This window comes from Triturus cristatus, chromosome 4_1, assembly GCF_964204655.1.
Source record: "Triturus cristatus chromosome 4_1, aTriCri1.1, whole genome shotgun sequence".
In the NCBI taxonomy this organism is placed as follows: Eukaryota; Metazoa; Chordata; class Amphibia; order Caudata; family Salamandridae; genus Triturus; species Triturus cristatus.
Window position 1 is genome coordinate 314556901 of NC_140585.1, and position 21987 is coordinate 314578887.

Consider the following 21987-nt stretch of genomic DNA (forward strand, 5'->3'; position numbering starts at 1 on the left):
ACTTAGAGACCAAAATACTTGCCAGGGTGTTAGCAAACAGGCTCACAGGGGTTGTCTCTGGTCTTATTCACAGAGACCAGTCGGGCTTCATGCCCCTAAGGTCGACAAGGCTTAATCTGAGACGGTTGCATAACTGGCTAGAAGTGGTGAGTAAGAGGGATGATCCACATTTCATTTTGTCCCTTGATGCCGAGAAGGCATTCGACACGGTACACTGGCCCTTTCTCATGTCCGTACTAGAGACGTTTGGCTTCGGACCAGAGTTCCGGCAGTGGATCACCGTCCTATACGACAGGCTGTGGCACAGGTCAGAGTCAATGGGGTGTTATCAACGGAATTATCTATAGGCAGGGGCACGCGCCAGGGCTGTCCTTTACCCCCCCTGCTCTTTGCCCTGGTACTGGAACCACTCGCTTGTGTGATCCGTACGCACCCAGACATAACAGGCTGTCAGATGGATGGGGTGACAGAGTCCGACGAGCGCATATCATTATATGCGGACGATATATTGTATGTGACGCATCCAGATACCACGCTCCAAAGTATTATGAGGAGTTGTGAACTCTACGGCGCACAGGCGGGTTATAAGATTAACTGGGGAAAATCCTGCTTATATCAGACGGGTGGGGGTGATGGGTACACCCTGGGTCCAAGTCAGCTTCAGATGACTCTAGAGGGCATTAAGTATTTAGGTATTTATGTAACAACGAACGCGAAGCTAGCACTGGATCACAATTTGTACAGGGTGCTGCGAGATTTTCGTGAGGATGTGGGGAGATGGAGGTCCCTGCCGCTGACCCTACTAGGCAAGGCGGCCCTATACAAAATGATAGTGCTCCCCAAATTCCTTTACGTGCTACAAAACACTTACCAGTTGATACCAGTGGAGGTGTTCAATATAATTGACGAAGTACTACGGACGTTCCTATAATGGCGGCATCTCCTTGCCAGACCTTTGGGCATCCCATCTAATAGTAGTGAATGACTGGGAGCATACAAAGAGAGATCACCCCACATACGCTTTAGAGCTAGCACAATTCGTTAACCACCCGTACACACATTACATATATGGGGGCCACACAGCTCCTCACTGCAACGCGGATCGTCCTAGTAGCATGGAAACAGGCGGAAAGACGGATGAAATGGGGCGGAAGGATTACTAGGGAAAACCCGTTATGGGTGGGAAGTCGCCTGCCAGAAATTAGGAAGCTGCGAGGCTTTAGGAAATGGGACCTGTTGGGCATTTCACAACTTAATGACATACTACACCGTAAAGAGTTAGTCACCACGTCTACAGACGGAATATGACATGAACTCGACTCAATACTACAAATATTTACAATTGAAACATGCCTGGAGGGCGCAGGGTTTAGACACTGATGGTATCCCCGAATACGCACCCTTAGAGGGACGACTCTAGATGGGAGAGATAGCAGAAAAAGCAGTCTCCTGGACGTATAGCACAATCAAACAACAAACCAGATACATTACAGAAGCTGCGAAGGAAATGGGAATCGGAGATGAGGGAGATGGATGATTTGGACTGGGAGATGGCATTGATGCATCCCCGCGAAGTAGCCATCAGATCGCGCCTCAGGCTAATTCAATACAAATATTTACACAGGGCATACTACGATAGAGCGCGGTTGCACCGCATTGGAAGGGCTGAAACACCCACATGCTTGCGTTGTCTAGGGTCGGAAGGTACATTTTATCATACGGTTTGGGAGTGCTCCGAGATTCAAAGGTATTGGATGACTCTGATGGGGGAGATGGAGTGTCCTGGGGGCGGAGATCCCACTCACCCCCTCGTTTGTCCTATTGGGAATATCCACAGAGATTGACCTCCCTAAGCCTGGGTTGGTCCTGCTGCAGCTGGGGTCGGTGGTCGCGAAACAGGACATAGCCAGGAAATGGGGGGCCGCTGAGGGACCATCTCTTGTTGAGTGGAGAAAGAGCATGGACATGTATATGCTAGGTGAGAAGACAACATACAAGGCACGGGGCTGCCCCAAAAAGTTTTGGAAAATATGGAAGCCTTGGCTGGCACACTATGGACTCTCGCTCTCTGACTCACAATGATTACACAAGGCCGGATATGTGGTTGGAGGGGTGGGACGGGATACGAGATAATGCTCCGACACATGATAGCATTGTTTGATTCCTCTTTACTGCTGATTGGACACGCTGTTGTTGTTTATTGGGAAATGCTTATGTATCTAATTGGTATTCATTGTTGTTGTTTTGCAATGAGAGAAAATGTCAATAAAAATATTTAAAAAAGAAACAGATATATGTAGCCATCTTTTTAAAAAGCACACAACTGCAAAACAAGAGGAAGTCAAGCGAAAACGTGCAATTTTAGAAAGAGTAGTGGAAACAATAAAACTGATTGGCAAAAGAGGCCTGAGCTATCGAGCAACTACAGAAGCTAGTTACACCTTAGAAGATGAAACATTGGATCATGGACATTTTTTGGAACTTCTTCAGTATCTTAAAAAATGTGATCACATTTCCTAATGTGATCCATTATTGAAAAAAAACTAGTTACTTACCTGTACACTATGGCTCTCCAGTATTATCTTTCATAGATTCACATGCTTGTATCTTCCCCGTCGTCATGGTGGGAGTCTCACGGTAACAGAATGACCACAGATTCACATGCTTGTATCAGAATAGTAAGCAGTACTTATCCCAAACTGCATTTCCAGGCTAGAACCCCAATAACCGCGGGCTCTGCTCATTTGTATAGATTGTTAACATACATTGCAGTATTTGAAACATTCGTGTCAATAGACATATATTTGTTCATTCCATCATCATAATACATGATAAATACCTTAATGAAATAGGTGCCGTAGAACTGCTTGTCCCACTGCTGCATCCTTTCTCCACGTTGCGTCCAGACAATAATGTCTAGTAAAGGTGTGCGCATTCTTCCATGTCGCAGCTCTACAAATGTCTGGCAGTGGCACCCCTGCAAATAGCGCCGTAGAAGTTGCCATCATCCTTGTGGAGTGTGCACGTACTTTAGATGGTAAAGGTTTACCAGCTTTGCTATGACACAAGGATATTGCTGACGATATCCACCTCGAGATACTCGACCTAGAAAGTGCCACCCCTTTCCTGGGACCGGCAAAGGCTACGAAAAGCTGATTTGTCTTTCTGAATGATAGGGTCTTGTCGATATAGAATTTGAGACATCGTTTAAAGTCTAAAGAGTGCAACGCTCTTTCTGCCGCTGTTGACGGGTCTTTAAAAAATGTAGGCAGAACTACTGGTTCATTCAGATGAAAGCTGGAAGGGACTTTAGGAATAAATTTGGGATTCGTCCTGAGAATCACTCTGTCCTGCCTGAATTGTAGGAATGGTTCTGCAATCGAGAACGCTTGAATCTCCCTGACCCTTCTTGCCGATGTGAGCGCTAACAATAACGCTGTCTTCCATGAGACAAATTGTAATTCCGCCTTATGGATTGACTCAAAGGGCGGTTTCATTAACTGTGTAAGAACTGAATTCAGCTGCCAAGGAACAACTGGTCTTTGAACAGGAGGGAACATTCTGAAGAGCCCTGAGGAATTCCTTAATAACTCTTTGGGACCAAAGAGAGGGTCGGTCAGGCACTCGTGTTCCTTGAAATCGCGGCTAGGTGTACTTTTATGGACATATGAGAGAGTCCAGATTTTGCCAATGTCAGTAGATATGGGAGAATCTGATCAGAAGAGACCCGAAATGGATGCAAGTCGTTAGATGTACACCACTGACAGAACCTTTTCCATTTCGCCGTATATGTTATGTTTGTGGAGACTGCCTGGGATCATGATAGAATGTCTCTGCAGTCCTGAGGGATCTTTAACAGGTGGAATTCATGCTTGTGAGGTTCCATGCTGACAAGCTGAGCGATTTCAAATTTGGATGCAGTATCTGTTCGTTGTTCATAGTTATCAGATCCTGCACTAATGGGAACTGTATCCTGGGTGTCATTGAGAGTCTGAGCAGTTCGGAGAACCACGCTTGTCTCGGCCACGCTGGTGCAATCAGAATCAGATGGCACGGCTCTGATTTCATTTTCCTTAAGACTTTCAATATTAGAGGAAAGGGGGGAAAGGCATACGCAAACATTCCTGTCCAGCACATCTGTAGCGCATTGCCCCACGATCCCTTCTGCGGAAACCTGCTTGCAAAGTTTTTGCATTTCTAATTGTGGCGGTCCGCGAACAAGTCTAGCCTTGGCGTGCCCCATACCTTGAAAACTCTGGAAAGGTGCTTCCGATGTAGTTCCCACTCGTGAGAGATTTCGGGAGATCTGCTCAGAATATCCGCTCTTGTGTTGTCCACTCCTGCAACATGTTGCACTTGAAGCGAGATGTTGTGAGCTAGAAGCCATTTCCAAATGTCTTGTGCTTCCTTTGATATAAGTTTCGATTTTGTGCCCCCTTGTTTTAGCAGGTAAAACAGACGTGGAGCTGTCCGTCTTCACAAGAACCGTAGATCCGCGAATTCTGGGTAGAAAAGCCTTGAGTCCCAAGAACACGGCCCTCAGCTCTAGCAAGTTGATGTGGAGCTGCGTTTTCGGACTTTGACCAGTGGCCCTGAATTTCGAGCTCCTGGAGATGCGCTCCCCAACCTTGAAGAGAAGCATCCGTCATCATCACGAAATTGTAGACCTGTGATTCGAAAGTCAGTCCTTCCGCCTAATGATCCCTGATCTTCCACCATGACAGGGCGTCTCTGATCTGAGGAGTGATTACTATTCGATTCTCGAAGGATCCCTGCGACTGAAGCCATTGTTCGTCTAGCAGTTCTTGTATAGGCCTCATGTGGAACCTGCAATTTGGGAGTAGGGGGATACAAGAGGACATCATTCCCAACAATGACTTGTAGATCCTTACTGAAACGGACTTTTTTATTTGCAATTGTGTTGACAACCGTATGATCTTTCGAATACGCTCCTCTGACGGGTAAGCCTTGGCCTCCTCCGTGCAGATTAGAGCACCCAGAAATTGAAGGGACTGCGCTGGTCTGAGATGAGACTTCTCTAGGTTGACTCTGAGACCTAGCTGATTGAAAAGCTCCATGCAAACGTGAAGGGAGCGGTGGGTGTCTCTAAACGAACTTCCTTTGATAAGCCAATCGTCCAGATAAGGGAAAATCTGGTGACCTTGTAGTCTTAGGTGGGCCGCAATTGGCGCCATACACTTTGTAAAGATTCTCGGTGCGGACTTTAGTCCGAAAGGTAAGACTTTGAATTGGTAATGACGCCCCGCCACCATGAAGCGTAGTAATTTTCTGTGTTTTACGTGGATTGGGACGTGAAAATAAGCATCTAAGAGGTCCAGGGATGCCACATAATCTCCTCTGCCAATCAGGAGAAGAATTTCCTGCCGGGATAACATTCGAAATGATTTCTTTTGAATGAATTTGTTTAGACCTCTCAGGTCCATTACCTGCCTCCATTTTGATGTGTCTTTCTTTTTTATGAGAAAGAAATGCGAGTAATAGCCTTTCCCGCGTTGAAGCCGCGGAACTTCTTCTATCGCCTCCTTTTGTAATAACGCTATCACTTCTGCCTTGAGGGCTGATAGATGTTCTTGTCTCCTGTGCATAGGAGGCTGAATTGGAGGCTTTTCTACAAACTCCAGTGTATGGCCATGTTGTATTACATCTAAAACTCATCTGTCCGTTGATATTGACAGCCAAGCTGGGTAAAATGAAGTCAGGTAATGCGTGCTGCTTCTCGGACAAGTGGCGGATGTGTTGAAGAAGTCATTGTCGTCGATTGGATTGCTGCGACTTTCCTCTCGCAGATGATCTTCCCCTGGACTGTTGCTGATAGTTATTTGAGGATCGAAACTGTTGATTGTTAGAGTATTGACGATATCCTTGCTGCTGGTATGGCTGATATCTGTTCGATTGGAACGAGGATCTTTGTGTAAATTGTCCTCTCCTCCGAAAGGACTGAAACCTGCCCTGTTGAAGAGATCCCAGCGCCCGCGCTGTATCTGTGTCTGTTTTGATGCTTTGGAGGGCCTCATCGACATGCTTTCCGAACAGATTCTCTCCATCAAATGGCATGTCCACTATTTTGGCCTGTACCTCTGGTCTGAACGAGGTGGCCTTCAACCATCCTCGTCTTCGCAGAGCTACTGCACCTGCCATTTGTCGAAAAGCCACTGAGGACAAATCCATAGCGATGTCTATGGATTCCGATGCAGCCCTAGCCCCATCCTGTAGAATAGCAGCCGCTTCTTCTTTTTTATCCTCTGGAAGATGGGAGAGCAAGGGTGCTATATCGCTCCACATCTGCCTGTTGAATCTGCTGATGAGGGCTAATGCATTAGAAGCCTTTATGGAAGACGCTGCCATCACCGCAAAGCGCTTCCCTGCGCCATCCATTCGTCTTCAGTCTTTGTCCGGTGGAACCATTGTTGTTGAAACTGGATTTTTTGAGTTTCTTTGGGCGGCCTGCGTCACCACAGAGTCTGGTCGAGGATGACCAATCAAACAGGCCGGAGACGATTCTGGAGCTCTATATTTCTTGTCTATTCGAGGAACTGAAGCAGCCACTGAAGCCGGGTTCCTCATTATCTTCAAGCCTTCCTCCCATTCGGCTTCCTGAACTGGAAGCGGAAGGTCAAAGCGCTTTGATGCTTTCTCCATGATATCATGGAACCCTCCTATATCTTGCGGCGGAGTGCGCGCGGGTGTTGGAGATGTCGACGGTGTAGTTGGGAGAATATATTGGTCCCATTCATCGACAACCTGCTTATCTTGAAGGAGTTATCCTTCTTCCAGTTGATCGGCGTCACTGTCTTCCAAGTCATCTCCGATTGTCATAATCGGTGGAGATCGTATCTTCTGAGTGGAAGTTTTGGGAGAAGAATGAGGTGGTCGTACCTGTGTCGGCTTCTCCACCGTCTGTGGCGCTTGAGAGTTAGCGTCCGGGAAACGCCGATAGTAGTCGTTTATCATCAGCCGCAAATCAGTCACCAAGGAGACCGGCATGGAAATAGAGTCCTCTCTAGAAGTGTGTTGAGGCTCTTCCTCTTACTCATAGTCATAAGACTGCTGAAAAGATTCATATCTCCGTGAATCTCTCGGAGGGCGATCCTGAAATGAGAAGACTTCTTGAACCTCATGAAACTCTTCCTCATCCGTTTCCTGACTCTTAATGCGAAGTTGGGAGGGACTATAAGCCACTCCTGAAGACTCATCATCTGACTGTAAGTCTAGTAGATTTGAAGGCGGAAGCGGAGACATTTTTGTCCATGTTGTAAAATCTGTAGACTTAGTCTGCTTCGTCGCCGAGCCCGTCGACGACGCCATAGACTTCAATGTTATTTTCTTTACTTTAGGAGATTTAAAAGTTCCCGTCGACGGGGCTTCCGTCTGCGGAGATCTCGTCGACTGGGACAGCTGTATTATCGTCGGCACCGTAGTCGTCGACGACGAAGTCTTCATCGACGAAGGTAATGTGGCCGTCGACGGGCTTTTCTTCGACGACGAGGTTTTAGTCGCCGTCGATGCCGCTGTTGTCGTCGATATGGTGGTCGTCGACGTAGTCGTCGACGGTTTCAAAGCAATAACAGCCGGCGACGGTCCGATTTTCGTCGACGGGGCTGAGGAAACTTCTCTTGACTCTTTAGATTTTTTAAGAGGAGTATGAGGTAATGAAGACGCAGGGGCCCCTTTGTCTTTTGCTTCTTCAGCTCTGAAATATCTTCCGAAGTTGAAGATTTTCTCTTCTTTGAAGACTTAGATTCCTCCTCAGAGTCAGATTCTGAAGTGACCTTCTTTTTCTGAAGCCACAGCAGAAGACGTGTCTCCCTGTCACGTAGGGTTTTCGCAGAAAAGGTTCTGCAATGTTTACAGTCTTTAGGCACATGTTTTGGGTGCAAGCAATATAAGCAGTCCTTATGTGGGTCCTCAGAAAACAACCTAGGCTTTCCACAGGATCTGCAGGGCCTGAAAAGCCTCTTCTTAGAGCTTTCAGCCATACTGAACAAGAAAAAATGAAGCACAGTACCTTAATCCAGCAAAGAGAAGTAAATTTTAGCTGAACCAGAGGTCAAAAGTGCACACAGGAACGAAACTGAGCAAGGCTCAGGGAGACTCCTCCTCACACGAAGGCGGTTGGAAATCTGAGGCAGGAAGACTCTGCTGGGGAGTGTGAGGGCAGGGCTAGCAGCCGATTGGCTGAGTCTTGGACCACATAATGATGAGATTTGGTTACCAAATAAGACGATTCCCTATGGGATTTTGCTATGCAGTTTTTCTTCTACTGCTGTGGTCATTCTGTTACCGTGAGACTCCCACCATGACGACGGGGAAGATACAAGCATGTGAATCTATGAAAGATTCAATACTGGAGAAGCCATCTTGAGGATGTCATTAAAAAGAGTAAAAAACATCATGAGGTTGCAAAGAGTGATAAAGGGCGTTGGCAAATTGGTTACCCTGATTTCAAAAACAACTGTAAACTCTCTCATAGATATTATTTCCTAATTAATAACAGAGGTTATTGCTGAAGAAATCAGGGAAGACGAAATGTTCTCAATACAGCTGGATACAACACAGGACATAAATGTTGTAGACCAGTGCTCTATTATAGTTAGATTTGTGACCAATATTGTCCACGAACATCTTGTGTCTGTTGTTAACTGCACAATGACAACTGGAAAGACATTGTGTGAGCTAGTTTGCACTGCACTTGAATCCATGAACATTAGCGTTGCAAATTGTGTTGGTAACTCAACAGATGAAGCCTCCAATATGCAAGGAAAGTATAATGGGTTCACAGCATGGCTGAGTAAAAAAATACCTGATCAGATTCATGTTCAGATTCTCCATCTGGCTGAGGTCCCCAGAATTAAGAAGGCTCGGACAGGTGGCTGCCTTTTTTCCTACAACGCCTCTAAGCTCTGGAACTCCCTTCCTCTCTCTATCCGCAAGGAAGCTAACCACCTGACATTCCGCAAACATCTGAAGACATGGCTATTCCCATAATCCCATCTGCACCTCTATCCACCTCCGCAGCGCTGGGATGCCTCCGGGTAGCCATGCGCTACACAAAAGCATTTTTCATTTCATGTGTGGTGCTATGCGCATGTACTTAACCTTGTTATAACTAATGTCACTAAAACCTCTGTATCTGCTGTATCACTGTTTGGGCTGTTAAATTCTTGTGCCGTATTTCTCAGAGATTCATACCTTCGAATGAACGTGTGGCGAGACAAAAGTATTGAAGCATGGTTTCGGGTCCATCTCTAAAATTGGAGAAACAAGACGGTGGGCCAAAGATGTAGCACTCAAAAAAAATCTTTGGTCTATACAATGACCCAAGCAAATCTGTGTACATTGAGGTTCTTCAAACTATGGAAGAGATAGCCACATCAGATAACTTCAATGATGAGATCAGATACAAAGCCATTTGATTTCTAAAGTCACTAGTTACATTTGATACCATTTTGACTGCACAGATGTGTCTTTTCAAAATACCACTCCTTTATCTCTGTACTTGCAAACACAAGGTCTTGACGTACTGCAGGCCTATCGAATGGTGACTAAAACCATTGACTCCCTACAGCAACAGGGTCGGGATTTCAGCAGCATAATGGATGCTACAAATACATTCATCAATTGGGCAAAAGAAAAATTGGTTCAGTGTGATAGCGAAATTTTGATTCAAGTTGACTTCCCAGAGGTTCGAGTACGAAGGAAGAAGATGATGCCCGGCGAAACTGCGACTGATGAACACATCAAGTCAGCTACTGATAAATTCAGGATAGAAGTTTATAATGCTGCAATGGACAAAGTAGTTACCAGCCTGCAAAGTCGATTCACAACTCATGGCCAGTTGTTTGCAGATTTGGCATGCCTGGACCCCAGAAACTTTACAGACATCCTCCAGAACTTCCCCAAAATGCTCTTCAACGACTAAGTGGCTTGTTAACTAGATTTGATCCGGAAGCATCTGTTGAAAAATTGCAGCGTGAGTTGCTTGATTTTGCATATAAGTGGAGCAGACTAAAACTCAGTATTGAGGAAGAGTACAGTATCATCCAAGAAGTTGAAGATGAGCAAGACTTGGACACCCATTATCTCAACTTTGAGGATGAGATAGTACAGTACGCTAATGTTGGGCAAAAAAAGTATAAGTGTAGTACTTGCAAGGATTGAATTGCTTGCTGCTATAGTTTATTATTGCGTTATAACCTGTACAGTAAAGCCTACTCCTCGCTCTTTAATGCCTATAAGTTGGCATTGACTCTTTCCTCCTCTCAGGTGGCTAGTGAAAGATCTTTTTCTAGGCTCAAGTACATCTGGAATAGGCTGCGTAATTCTCTCTCCGTCACATTTGGAAGCCTTTATGCTTATGTCTGTAGAAAAAGATGTTTTAATGCGAATAAGCAATGAGAAAATCATTGATCTTTTTGCCTCCAAAAGCAAATTGATGCAAGGGATGTTAACACTTTAAAATGTGAGCTCAAGGTACCACATTTCTAAGCTGAGCACTTCTAATAAGATATTTTCTTTGACGGTTGCACTCTGGACATAAAAAGCATTGGACTGGTCATGTTACCGTCAACGTTTTCAGGGCCATTTATAAATATCAAACAACGCAGTGCAATAACCTGAGTTGACCTCCTTGTGTTGGCTCTCTTTGAGCCTGCTTTGCACCACGCACACACCTTTGTACCATAGTGAAAGGGTGTGAGCATTATGTCAAGCAAAGGTTTCGCACTGAAACAATATCCATCCACTACCTATTCTTATGCTTAAGCAAACTTTAAAATGTTCACTGTACTGTATTTATGCTGTACTGTAGAGCATATATGCATTCTTGAAAAACCTCAAGAAGGCGTCAGCTTTTGTCTTAAATCTAGGTCTACCTTTGTTAGCAGGTAGGGCTTTACATCAAAACCCATGGGTGGTTGCTTGGGGACTTGCTCCCACATCTCATCCGTGAAACACCCTCTTGACACAAATTAATGCAAAGTGCAATTGAATATAACACTTGTTTGAGAAGAAATACGTTATTATCTTTTAACAGTATTTCATATTAAGGATTTGCTACAGGCAGGTCATGTTAACTGTTTACAATGTCAAAATGCCCACAATCATAATGTTGTGCACTGTTGCACTTTATATAAGATGCTTTATTTTAGCACTGTTTACAAAACTCAGGATAGAAAAATCATTTAATGTTTGCACATTGTCTTAAACACTTTTTACCCTGAACCTTTGCACAATTATTTGAAGTTAAGTCCGTTTTTAAATGTCTTTATGCTATTTTATATGAAGAATAAATTGGTTATATTTAAATTCATGTTTTGTGCTCGACATTTCATTTTTTAGTGTTCTCTGTAGGAATGTCTGTGATTTATGACTGGGTATCCTGGTGCTCCGTAAGGTAATCATTTACTATGCTTTAAAAGTTAATACAATCTAATATGTAATAAAAAACGTGTTAAAAAATGCTTTATTTTGGCATTTCTGTCTCAAATTTTTTTTGGGGGGGACAACACCCCAAACTCTCCCTAGTAGTGGTTGCTCACTGCGCTTGCTCGCTACACACCATGTGGGGGCTGGTCTCACTTTTACTTTGTTCTCTCTGATTCACTACTTGTGTCTATTTTTGGTGCCCTCTGAAAGAATGTCTATGGGTACATATGACTGGGTGGGTAACCTGGTGCTCTTAAAGGTCATCATCCACTATTTACTGTGCTTTGAAAGTGAATACAATTGAATATGTAACGAAAAATGTGCTGTAAAATTCACAATTTTGGTCTGTCTTTTTCCAAAAAATTTCTTTGGGGGAAAAACCCCCCGAACTCCTCGAACTCCTCTAGGAGCGGGACGGGGGGTTGGTCTGGCTAAATTTGCCAGGGCTGCTTTCAGTTCCCAGTCCGGCCCTGCAGAGGTGTCTTCAGTGAACTTGATGCTGGAGGTGTTGTCAGGTCGACCGGCGCCGATCCGGGTCTGAAACTGCTGGCATCGAAGGCCTAGAGCCCCTAGCCGAGTCCGCGGGGCCCGAAGGCACGCCAGCAGAGTCGGGATGCCAAAAGATTGAGTGGAGGGCATCGTAACAACTACTTATTTGGGCAGGGGTCCTCCGGCTCAACAGGCTCCCTGTGCGGAGCCGGACGACTACTGCCCGCATTCTGTGTCGCGTCGGCTAACGTGGCGAACGCGAAGAGTGACGATGCTTCTTCGCCTTCTTGTTGTGCTTCGACTTACCCGAAGAAGAAGACTTCGACGAGGAGTGGTGGTGATGGCTCAGTGTTCGGTCCTGCGACCTCTCTCTCGACTGGGACCTCGAGCGGCGCGGAGCGGACTGCCGGGCCTCGAGAAGCTATCGGGACAGCTCCCGTAAAGACTTTGGGTTCATGGTCCGGCAGTCTGAGCAAGACTTCAGGTCGTGGTCACGCTCCAAAGATCAAAGGCACACGAGGTGCGGGTCCGTAACCGACATCAATAAGCCTTGACGAGAGGTACAGCTCTCTTCGGATCTGCGCTGGCTGGCGCGGAAAAAGAAAGAACTGACGTCAGCGTACGAGGGCGGCGTCTAAGTAGATACCGCGACGTCATCCCGGTGATCACGATGCCGATGACAAACACGGAGTCGACCCACGCCACCTACCGACACGCAGGGGTACTGCTATGAAAAAAAATCTCTGGATACAGTCTGACGCCTGGGGTAATTCTAAGGTAAGGAATCCATAACTAATAGTCTCTTTCAGATTTTCTATTTAATTGTACACACAATAACACATTTTCACATATAAATTATCTTCAAAATCAACAAACATCTAGGACTCCATTTAGCAATAACAAATTGCTCCTTACTTGATGTCCTGATTCTGATTTTCTTTTTCCAGGGTCCAGAGCGCAGCAGTGGATTATTCTAATGTCTATGACTATCAAAGAAGATTCTGTGTTGCAGAATCACCAGATTCAGTTATAATTTTGAGGAACATGATTTTTCGTTACGCGTCATTGTAAGTTGATACACTGAGGACCTTCTTGGCAAATCCTACCCCTCTTTTGTAAATGGCACTAGCGCCATAACTTGTACTTGACAGTCTGGGTTTAACTGCCAGGCCTCCTGCTTTTATTACATACGAGTTCAGCTTCCAGGTATACTTCAAGGCGGGTCTGAGCACAATTTAGCTGTAAAGCAGGAAAGTACCCATCCATGCTGAGACCTCTGCGGCCTTCTGAGCTGTTCTGGGGAGTTGAACTATCCATCAGAAATTAAACATAAGAGCTTAACCAAGCAATAATGATTTTTGGAGGAAGAGGGGAGGAGCCGGAGGGCACAATGGGGCGCAGAGAAGAGGGGGACAAGTGCAACCAAGTGCCAATGTACAATGATCTCCTGACCCAATGATAAGGCCATCACACCCACAGTCAGACAAGGCCATGCCAGAGAAGGAACAGACATGAATGTGCGTTCTTGGAATATATGCTCATGTAGTCGCTGCAGCAGAGTTTCTAAAGACTAAGGGTTTTCAGTGCAGAAAAGGAGGGCCATGCACATTCAAGGTCTTGGTGCTTCATGGTGCACATGGGTAACCAGGCACAAAGAAGGCTCACTGAGGTTCTTGGAAGGTGAGAGGTGTGGTGACCAGGGGCTGCTCCTCTGCTATGGTGGAGGAGTGTGGCCCCACTGCTTTTAAGTAGTGGGAAGCAGAAACCTAAAATGATAACTTTGCATTATCATTTTAGGCTGCTTCCTGCCGTTTTGCCGACGGGTGAGTGGGTGGGGCTGCTCTGCTCTTAGGGCAGGGAAGAAGTGGTTTGCCCACTCCTAAGTGAGCAATGACTGTTCGGTCAGCCACCTCGGGCCGCCCAAACCAGTCTTGCGCACTTTCCCCTTTCTCTATGCAGGCTGCGTTACAGCCTGAATTGAGAACAAGCCCAGGCCCCCACTCCCTGGTTGAGCGTTAAACCAGGATAATAAAAACCAATCACAACGCTGCACTGCAGCATTGTGATTGGTTAGTGGGGCCCACTTCCTGTTCCTCAATGTGCTCGAGAAGAGCAAGAGCAGATACGCGGGATCCGGCCGGCAGCAAGGTAATTTTTTTGAATATATATATATGTGACCATGCCAACCCGTGAGCCATCCAGGCTGCCCCTGGTGGTGGTGCAACAGCCAGAGCGGCTGACTCTGGAACACGGGGTTCACGGTTCGATCCCCGGCGCCGGCTCAGCATCATGCGACTCTGGGCAATAGCACACTTAATCTCCCCGATGGCCCCTGTGCCTTTAAACCTTACAAGGTGACATGTTCGAGCTTTACAAACATAGATTATTATTATTATTATTATTGGCAGGCAAGGCTCTAGACTGTAATGGTGGAATTGTAATCCATACTGTGCGGCTCCAGTAGTCCAGAAAATTGCGATGCGGATTCCTCTTCTTGCCAGGGTGCTCATATTTCAATAACTCCAGTATTTTCTCCTTAGTTCAAGTAGTACTTTTAGCAGCATACAAAATGTAAGCTTTGTGTTAAATCCGGCATTGAAGTTGGCTATCTGGGCACCGACACCGGAACTCAGTAAGACGTGTTCCACCACAGGGCTGTGCAGACTGACACCAGTCAGTGCTAAGTTTCTGAAACAAGGACCCCGGGGTCTGACTCAATATTTACCCTGTTTGGTTTGGTGGACATGGGCATGTACTTCAGAGTCCTCCACTTTGGGTAGATACATTTACAAGGCAGTGGGACTGTTTTACACAGGCTGCTCTGTCACTACTCTTTTGATGTGAAGAATTGGCAGGAGGCAAGGTACAGGTGAGTGTTCCTTATCAGGAATTGTACAACAATGGGACAAAGAGAGGTATTTCCTACCTGCTTACTACAAAAACTCTCTCCAGCATAAGTCTGGGGAAGAATGAAGCAAGAAAATGGGGCAGGGGCTGCCACTGCACTTCTCAAGGGGCTTCTTTCTCCCACAATTCATTCACAATAGCTGTCTTCATGGGGATCTTAGAATAGTCCTTGATTTTTCACTAAACAGCATCCCTGTCCGGTATACTCATCCATAACCTCTATAACCTCTATCTTGTCAGCCATATACATAAAGGGAATCAAAACTGATTCCTGATTGCACAGGTAAAGCATCACATACAAAGTGGCCCACTCTGCCTCACTTATAAAGCACATTTATCATGCATTGCATATGGATGGAGCAATGGGCCCGGCTGAAAGGACCTGGCATAATAATAGTTGTAATAGGAGAGGCGGTTAAGCAACACTACTCAAAAAAGGCAACAGGTAAGAAGGTCTGCTCCCTCTACTATAATCAGTTGCTGAGACATCACCAAATCCTCTCAGTCAGGTGAGCTGACCCAACAGGTAAGAAGGTCTGCTCCCTCTACTATAATCAGTTGCTGAGACATCACCAAATCCTCTCAGTCAGGTGAGCTGACCGTGTCACTCAGTAAAGAGGGATACACTTGGCATGTACCCCTAGATCGCAAAGCCTTGCTTTCACCAAAGTCACTCAGCGCACACGCGCGAATGTAGAGTGCACTGAATCAAAAAGCCAAAAACTTAGACATATTGTAAAAGCAGGGGGGTATGTTGTACCAGGCAAGCAATTGGGGGGCGAATTCATCGTACACTGGATTTTATTTAATGGTCTGTTCAGCACAAGTAGCACTGCCACACTCCACAAAACACACGAAATGGATTTTCTACTATCCACCCAACACAGTTCAGACACACTAGTACATGGATATTGGTAATTATTAACACCACCTACTACTCCAGTTAATCTACTCACTTATCAATAAATCGCCCCAAATAATCCAGACATCACCTACACATCTTGGTAAGGCATTTGGCCACATTGAGCAAATATAATAAACAGATAATCGAATTGTCAGCAATAAAACACACACACTAGACACAATCACAGAACAAAAAGTACACTGACCCATACAACTTGCAACTCAACTCAACCCAACGCATCGGTGTTAAGATCTGCGAAACCAGAGTTTGAAGGTACTTAAGTGTATTCGCATGCAATGCCAAATTCAGAATACTTTTAAGAGTAACTAAGAACACTATTCGTCCGCAGCTGCCAAAACTGTCCACCAGGAATTCTTCCACCTTTCGTTTGCCATAGCACGACTCCCTGTACCAAGGATCCTGGTGTTGCTGTCCCTAGCAGGTACAACCTGCCCCTGCCACCTCTTCATCGTACCTGCCCTGGGTCAGCTACATACAGTCGCCTCTGAGTGCCACCCATTTCCTTTTGCTGATGTCAATGTCACCTTTTCCCTGGCACTTTCGTTATCTCTTAAAAAAAACTGTAGGGAAAACCAGCATTTACACATGTTCATGTCAGATATCACAGTGAGATAATATCCAGATGCAACCTTCCCTCAAGGAAATGACACAGACAATCCTGAATTAAACTGTGTACCAAAGTCCTGAAGAATTTAAGTCTTCAGCTAGAGATCTATCCAAATTGAGCATTTATTTTCATTGAGTCCTTAGCGATATACATAGAAAAAGAATCAATGGAAAAATCTAATTATCAAGTATAATCTAGGTATTACCATAGGCAAAAGAATAAGAGGCTGTCCGTATGTACTTAGTTAGCAACTTTGTAAAGCAGCAGACCTGTTTTTGGTATTTGGTCCTAGCAGCTTCTTCCTGAGCAAGCACCATTTCCCGCTCGGCTGTGATCTGCACACTTTCCCTTAGTGCTTCTTCCAGCTCTTCAATTCGATCATCTCTCTGTTGCATGGTGTCCTGGAAAAGGATGGAAGATCTGTTGAGCAAGAGCCAAAGGAAATTACCAGAGCGATACGCTATGCACTGAACTTTGGTGGGCTCCATCACTGTCTGAAATTGCTCCGGAGTAAAGATCTTCACAAAGGAAAAAAGTGAGCAAGAAAGGTAGCGAAAAGTACTGAGCGGAGTAAAAGGAGGCGTGCAGGAAGAGAAAAATATCCATTAGTGGAGTTAGCAATGCAGAAGGCGCACTGGGACAGTCGCGTTGTATTGACGTGTTCTTTGTTTTTAGATAAGGATATAGCCACTACCACCTGAGAGGAACAGGTAGCTATAGCATCCAAGGAAATCTTTGTTCTATTGTTGACAGTCTTAGACTTTCATTCCTTTTCTTTGTCCCCATCTTTAGTCCATACATGCTTTTTCTGGAGGCTTCATTATGAAGTCTAGACTAGTCTTATAACCCAAATTATTTTGCTTCATACAATTTACACTTTAAGAGCTTTTTGTAGTTCAGTTTGGCAGGCAGGTTCAAGAGAATGGAGGTTTGGCATTTTAGAATCTACTTACCAAATGAATACATAAGTACTCCAGTGTTCTTGCTGGAGGACAAGAATTATCAGAGGGCACTTCAAGCCACAACATTGTATAACTGTATGGATTTCTCAGAACTAAGAATTGGGATGGTTTTGGTCCATGTTTCTCTTGTGCACCAATTGTTCATTTCCAAAAGGCAGCATGCTGAAGAAATTTCCAAAGCCAAAATTGGGTGAGAGTAGATGAGATATAGCAGTTCAGAGCAGAATAAGGCACAGTTAGAAAGTTAAAAGTTACTTTAGTCACAGGCAGAAGGTGCATTAGTACTGAAGAGTGGAACATCAGATAGCAAGACTAAACCAATCCAGGCTTGGAGTCGATTAGTAAATCCGTGTGCAATTGGGTTAGTAGTCATAGATTCCAACAGTGGCAATTTCAGCAGAAAAATGAAGACTTTTCAATGGTGGAGCTTGTGTTATACCTGCATCATACTGCCCCCCAAAACCATAAATAAAGATGACAACGAGGAACCAGTCAAAACATGGACAAGACAGTTATGTTAACTCAATATTTACTGATGTTTGTCAATCAAAGTGAAACCCCAGATGTTAATAAATAAATAACTGATAGAGACCACACTGGAAAACAAGAAGTAGTTGACAATGTTTCTGGTTTTGTTGGCCATACCCTCATTTAAGCATGAGTTCTGCGATTATTTCCACATGATAATGTGATGGTATTGAAAATTAATACGTAGATGTTTTGAAAAATCTATTCTGAACTAAGAGAGCGAACAAAACTCTAGCAAGAGTGAATGTGAAACAGGTATTCTTTTGCTAACGGCAAAGGGTCTAAGGGATAGTCTAGGTATTCCGAAGTTTTAGTAGTAAGTGGTGCACATTAGCCAAAAGTTATGCATTGGGACTTAAAGCCAGTGTAGACTGAAGTACACACTCCATCACCAGGACTGGCAACAGGGCGAAAGAGTGCAAATAACAATCCATGAAATGACAAGCACAACCCCCAGGAAAATGAATCAATGGAAATATTTCCTTGAAAAGATAACGATGAAGAAATCCATGTGTACAAATTGAAGAAGAAATTAGTAATTTACCTATAACTCCAGTTCTCCAGTGTTCCTTTCTTTCATATATTCACCTGCTTGAATCATCCCCAGTCAGACTGGGAATCCCTGATAAGAACAAAAGTTACTTACCTGTAAACTGTGGTTCTCCAGTATTGGTGTCTTTCATAGATTCACATGCTTAAATATTCCCCGTTGTCGAAGTGGGAGTCCCACGGTACATAACATAGCAATGCAGTAATAACATAAGCCTAATAGGCATAAAAGAAAGTAAAAACCATAGAGTTTTCATGGATAGACAACTTGTCACCTCTATAACAAATTACTCTCATTATGTTTTAGTCCAAAATCCAGCCAATCAGGCGTCCGCACCCTCTAGAACCCTCTCCCCAGAGGCTCAGGCCCTCAGATTTTCGTAGCACAAGTGTGACATAAAAGTCAAATACATGATGGGAGCCTCTGAGGTGGGTGGGTCGCATGTGAATCTATGAAAGACACCAATACTGGAGAACCACAGTTTACAGGTAAGTAACTTTTGTTCTTCTCCAGTATTGGGGTGTCTTTCATAGATTCACATGCTTGAATAAGAGTAGTGAGCAGTGATATCAGAATAATACAAGGTACATAAGAAACAAAGCAATAGCAATACCCAGTGCAAAAGATTATAGGTATATATATATATATATTACCTACTGGCGGTCGCCAGTAGGTAGTTATAGTTCGGACCCTGTTTCCATAGGAAAATCGCAACATTCTATTTTGAATAACTTTGGCGCCGGTCGACGAATCCTTGCGAAATTTTCAAAATAGGTGGGGCGCTACGCTCCGCTCCTACCCTGAAAGTCTCGGGGGGATTCGTCAAGCGGGGGCTGAGATAAAAGGGGGGTCCCAAAACGCGTTTTTCCCATGCATTTTTCCATAGGACCTTTAGACACAGCTACAGCCCGAACGGCTGAACAGAGTTCCTTGAAATTTGGCAGAGAGGTAGTCTACAGGTCAAGGAAGTGCCTTTTGTAGGTTTGGTGTAAATCTGTTCAGTAGATTCTGAGAAAATAGCCTTTAAATCAATATATATATCTGAGCCAGCTTACGGTGCGCTTACCGTACGCGTACGGTGATGTGCGCGAGCGCGATTCTGATTGGCTGTTAGATCTTAGTAAACATTCGAATCGGGCGAAACCAGGAAGCGGCGGCCACCATTTTCTCTCTCGGACTCTGAGGGGGGGATGAAAAACAAAGAGAATAAACATGTAAAGGGACTGTTTAGACAGCTCCCAACCACCTCGGCTTGCTAAATGTGTCCCCACAGTACCCCCAAGGGCAAAAATTCATTTTTATTTTTTTACGAAAATTCGCCGATTACGCTTACCGTACGCGTACGGTAAAAAAATTAATTAAAAAAAAAATTATCCACACACTCCCCACCCCGTGTGCAAATGGTGCCCGAAGGGCACCATTTTTGCATGGCATATTTTACATAATTTAAACTGAATATAAATGTTTATCTTTCACAACGAAGCGCATAATATGTCCACCACGTGCGCACGGTGCGCGAAGCGCATCGAGCGTACATGGCCCATCCACGGCACTAACTGCGTAAAGTGGGCGTGCGGTGCGCGAAGCGCACCGCGTGCTCACTGTGCGCGCACGGTGCGCGAAGTGCACCGTGCGCGCACGGAACGAACTGCGTTAAGTGGGCGCGCACGCCACGAATGGCGTAAAGTAACTTAGCATTTAAAAAACCGTACAAATTCACTGAAAAAACCATAGGTTTCACACACGTTATAGTTAGGAATTAGCATTTAAAAAACCTTGCAAATTCACTGAAAAAACCATAGGTTTCACACATGTTATAGTTAGCTGGACATTTTACCGATAAAAAACCAATGAAATTCCCGCGTTATAGTTAGTGCAGGCAACTATAACTCACGCGACCGCAATGCTCTGCTGATGACATATGTGTCTTTATGAAAAAAAAATATTTGTAATATATGTATAGCTAAAATTTAATGGAAGAAGACATAGGCAAATAAGTGTCTAAATACAGTATTAGCATCAGCAGAGCATTGCGGTCGCGTGAGTTATAGTTGCCTGCACTAACTATAACGCGCAAGTATTTTTTATCTATCCTAGGAAGGATAGCTGGAATGGAGTTAGGAGTTTGCATCAACTTAAGGCCCTCTTGCCAGATAAAATTAATGATAGGAATACAACGGACCTGCTTTTGAGGTTGATCCTTAAAATCATATAGGAAACAATCCTCCTCCCTGGTGGTCATAGGAAGGTGAAATCTTTTAGCTGCTCTTTCTATGAGCAAATGAAAACCACCAATGTAGACCGGTGGAGAATCCAAAGGAGCTGGATCAGCAGGAGATGGCGTTTGTATTTGATAGTTGTCCCATTCAGAAAGAAAGGAACCATCATCAAGCTCGCCTTCTTCTTTGTCACCGTCATCATCCTGCTCCTCGACAACATCTTCCTCTATGATTTGAGGAACCGCAAGATGTTGAACTCTTGTTGCCGATGTAGGTGTGACTACTGTTTCCTTATTCAAAACAGGTTGCTGAGGTGTCTGCGGCGTTGGAGAAGTCTGCACAGACCGTGGAAAACGGCGGTTATAATCATCCAACATATATTGAAGGTTGGAAATAAGACTTAACGCCAGTTGTGCCATAGGAAGTTCTGGAACTGGATGTGTGTCACAAGTAGAGTAATCGTCCTCTTGTAAGTCCTCATCCTCATCATCTGATTCCTGACATTTTATTAGGAGTTCAGCGGGACTGCGAGCAACCTGAAATCTATCATCCTCGAATTCCTCATCATCAGACGAAAAAAGCACCTCTGGAGGCTGAGAAGGAGCTTTAATTGGCATCAGGGTATCCAAAGAGGAATGTCGTCGTTGAAGCAGAGAGCTTGAAGCCCTTAGTGGTATCAAATCTTGAGATGGAGTCGTAGCCGTTGTTGCCGATGATGAAATTAGTCATTGAGCCACCGTCGACGACAAAGCCACCGTCGACGACAGAGCCACCGTCGACGACAGAGCCACCGTCGACGACAGAGCCACCGTCGACGACAGAGCCACCGTCGACGACAGAGCCACCGTCGACGACAGAGCCACCGTCGACGACAAAGCCCTTAGAAGTAGAAGGTTGGGTAGTGGTCTTATCTCCATGATGTTTCTTCACCACTTTAGGTCTTGGAGAAACCTTCTGAGAGTCACTTGTTCTCTTCAAGGAGGGAGCAGTTTTGATTTAAGACACACTCTCCACATCTGAAAGAGGATCTTCTGAAGTCTTCAACTTCTGTAGCCACAGAAGGAGACGCCCTTCTCTGTCCTTTAAAGTTTTTTGAGAGAAGGTTCTACACATTTTACAATCCTTTACCTGATGTTCAGGATATAAGCACTAAATACATTTCTTGTGAGGATCTTCAGAATGAAGCCTCAGTTTACCACAACTTCCACAAGGTCTGAAGAGGGATTTCTTGGATGTAGACATCATAGAGGTAATGTTCTGAGGAGATATGAGAAGAAAAACTGAGCAAGCTCAGGGAGACTCCCTTCACACAACCTGCGGTAGAAAATCTGAGGGCCTGAGCCTCTGGGGAGAGG

General features: G+C 44.8%; 1 protein-coding gene across 11 annotated transcripts in view; it reads right to left on the minus strand.

Annotated features, from left to right (window-relative positions):
• ERC1 (ELKS/RAB6-interacting/CAST family member 1) overlaps positions 1-21987 on the minus strand; it is a 1928212-nt gene that overhangs the window by 534684 nt on the left and 1371541 nt on the right. For 8 of the 11 annotated variants that reach the window (XM_085652245.1, XM_085652246.1, XM_085652244.1 and 5 more), the window contains one exon: positions 16643-16774. The exons of the other annotated variants lie outside the window; for them this stretch is intronic. In XM_085652245.1, coding sequence (XP_085508371.1) covers positions 16643-16774 — 132 coding nt within the window. The remainder of the gene's footprint in view (positions 1-16642; positions 16775-21987) is intronic. 11 annotated transcript variants of the gene reach the window in all.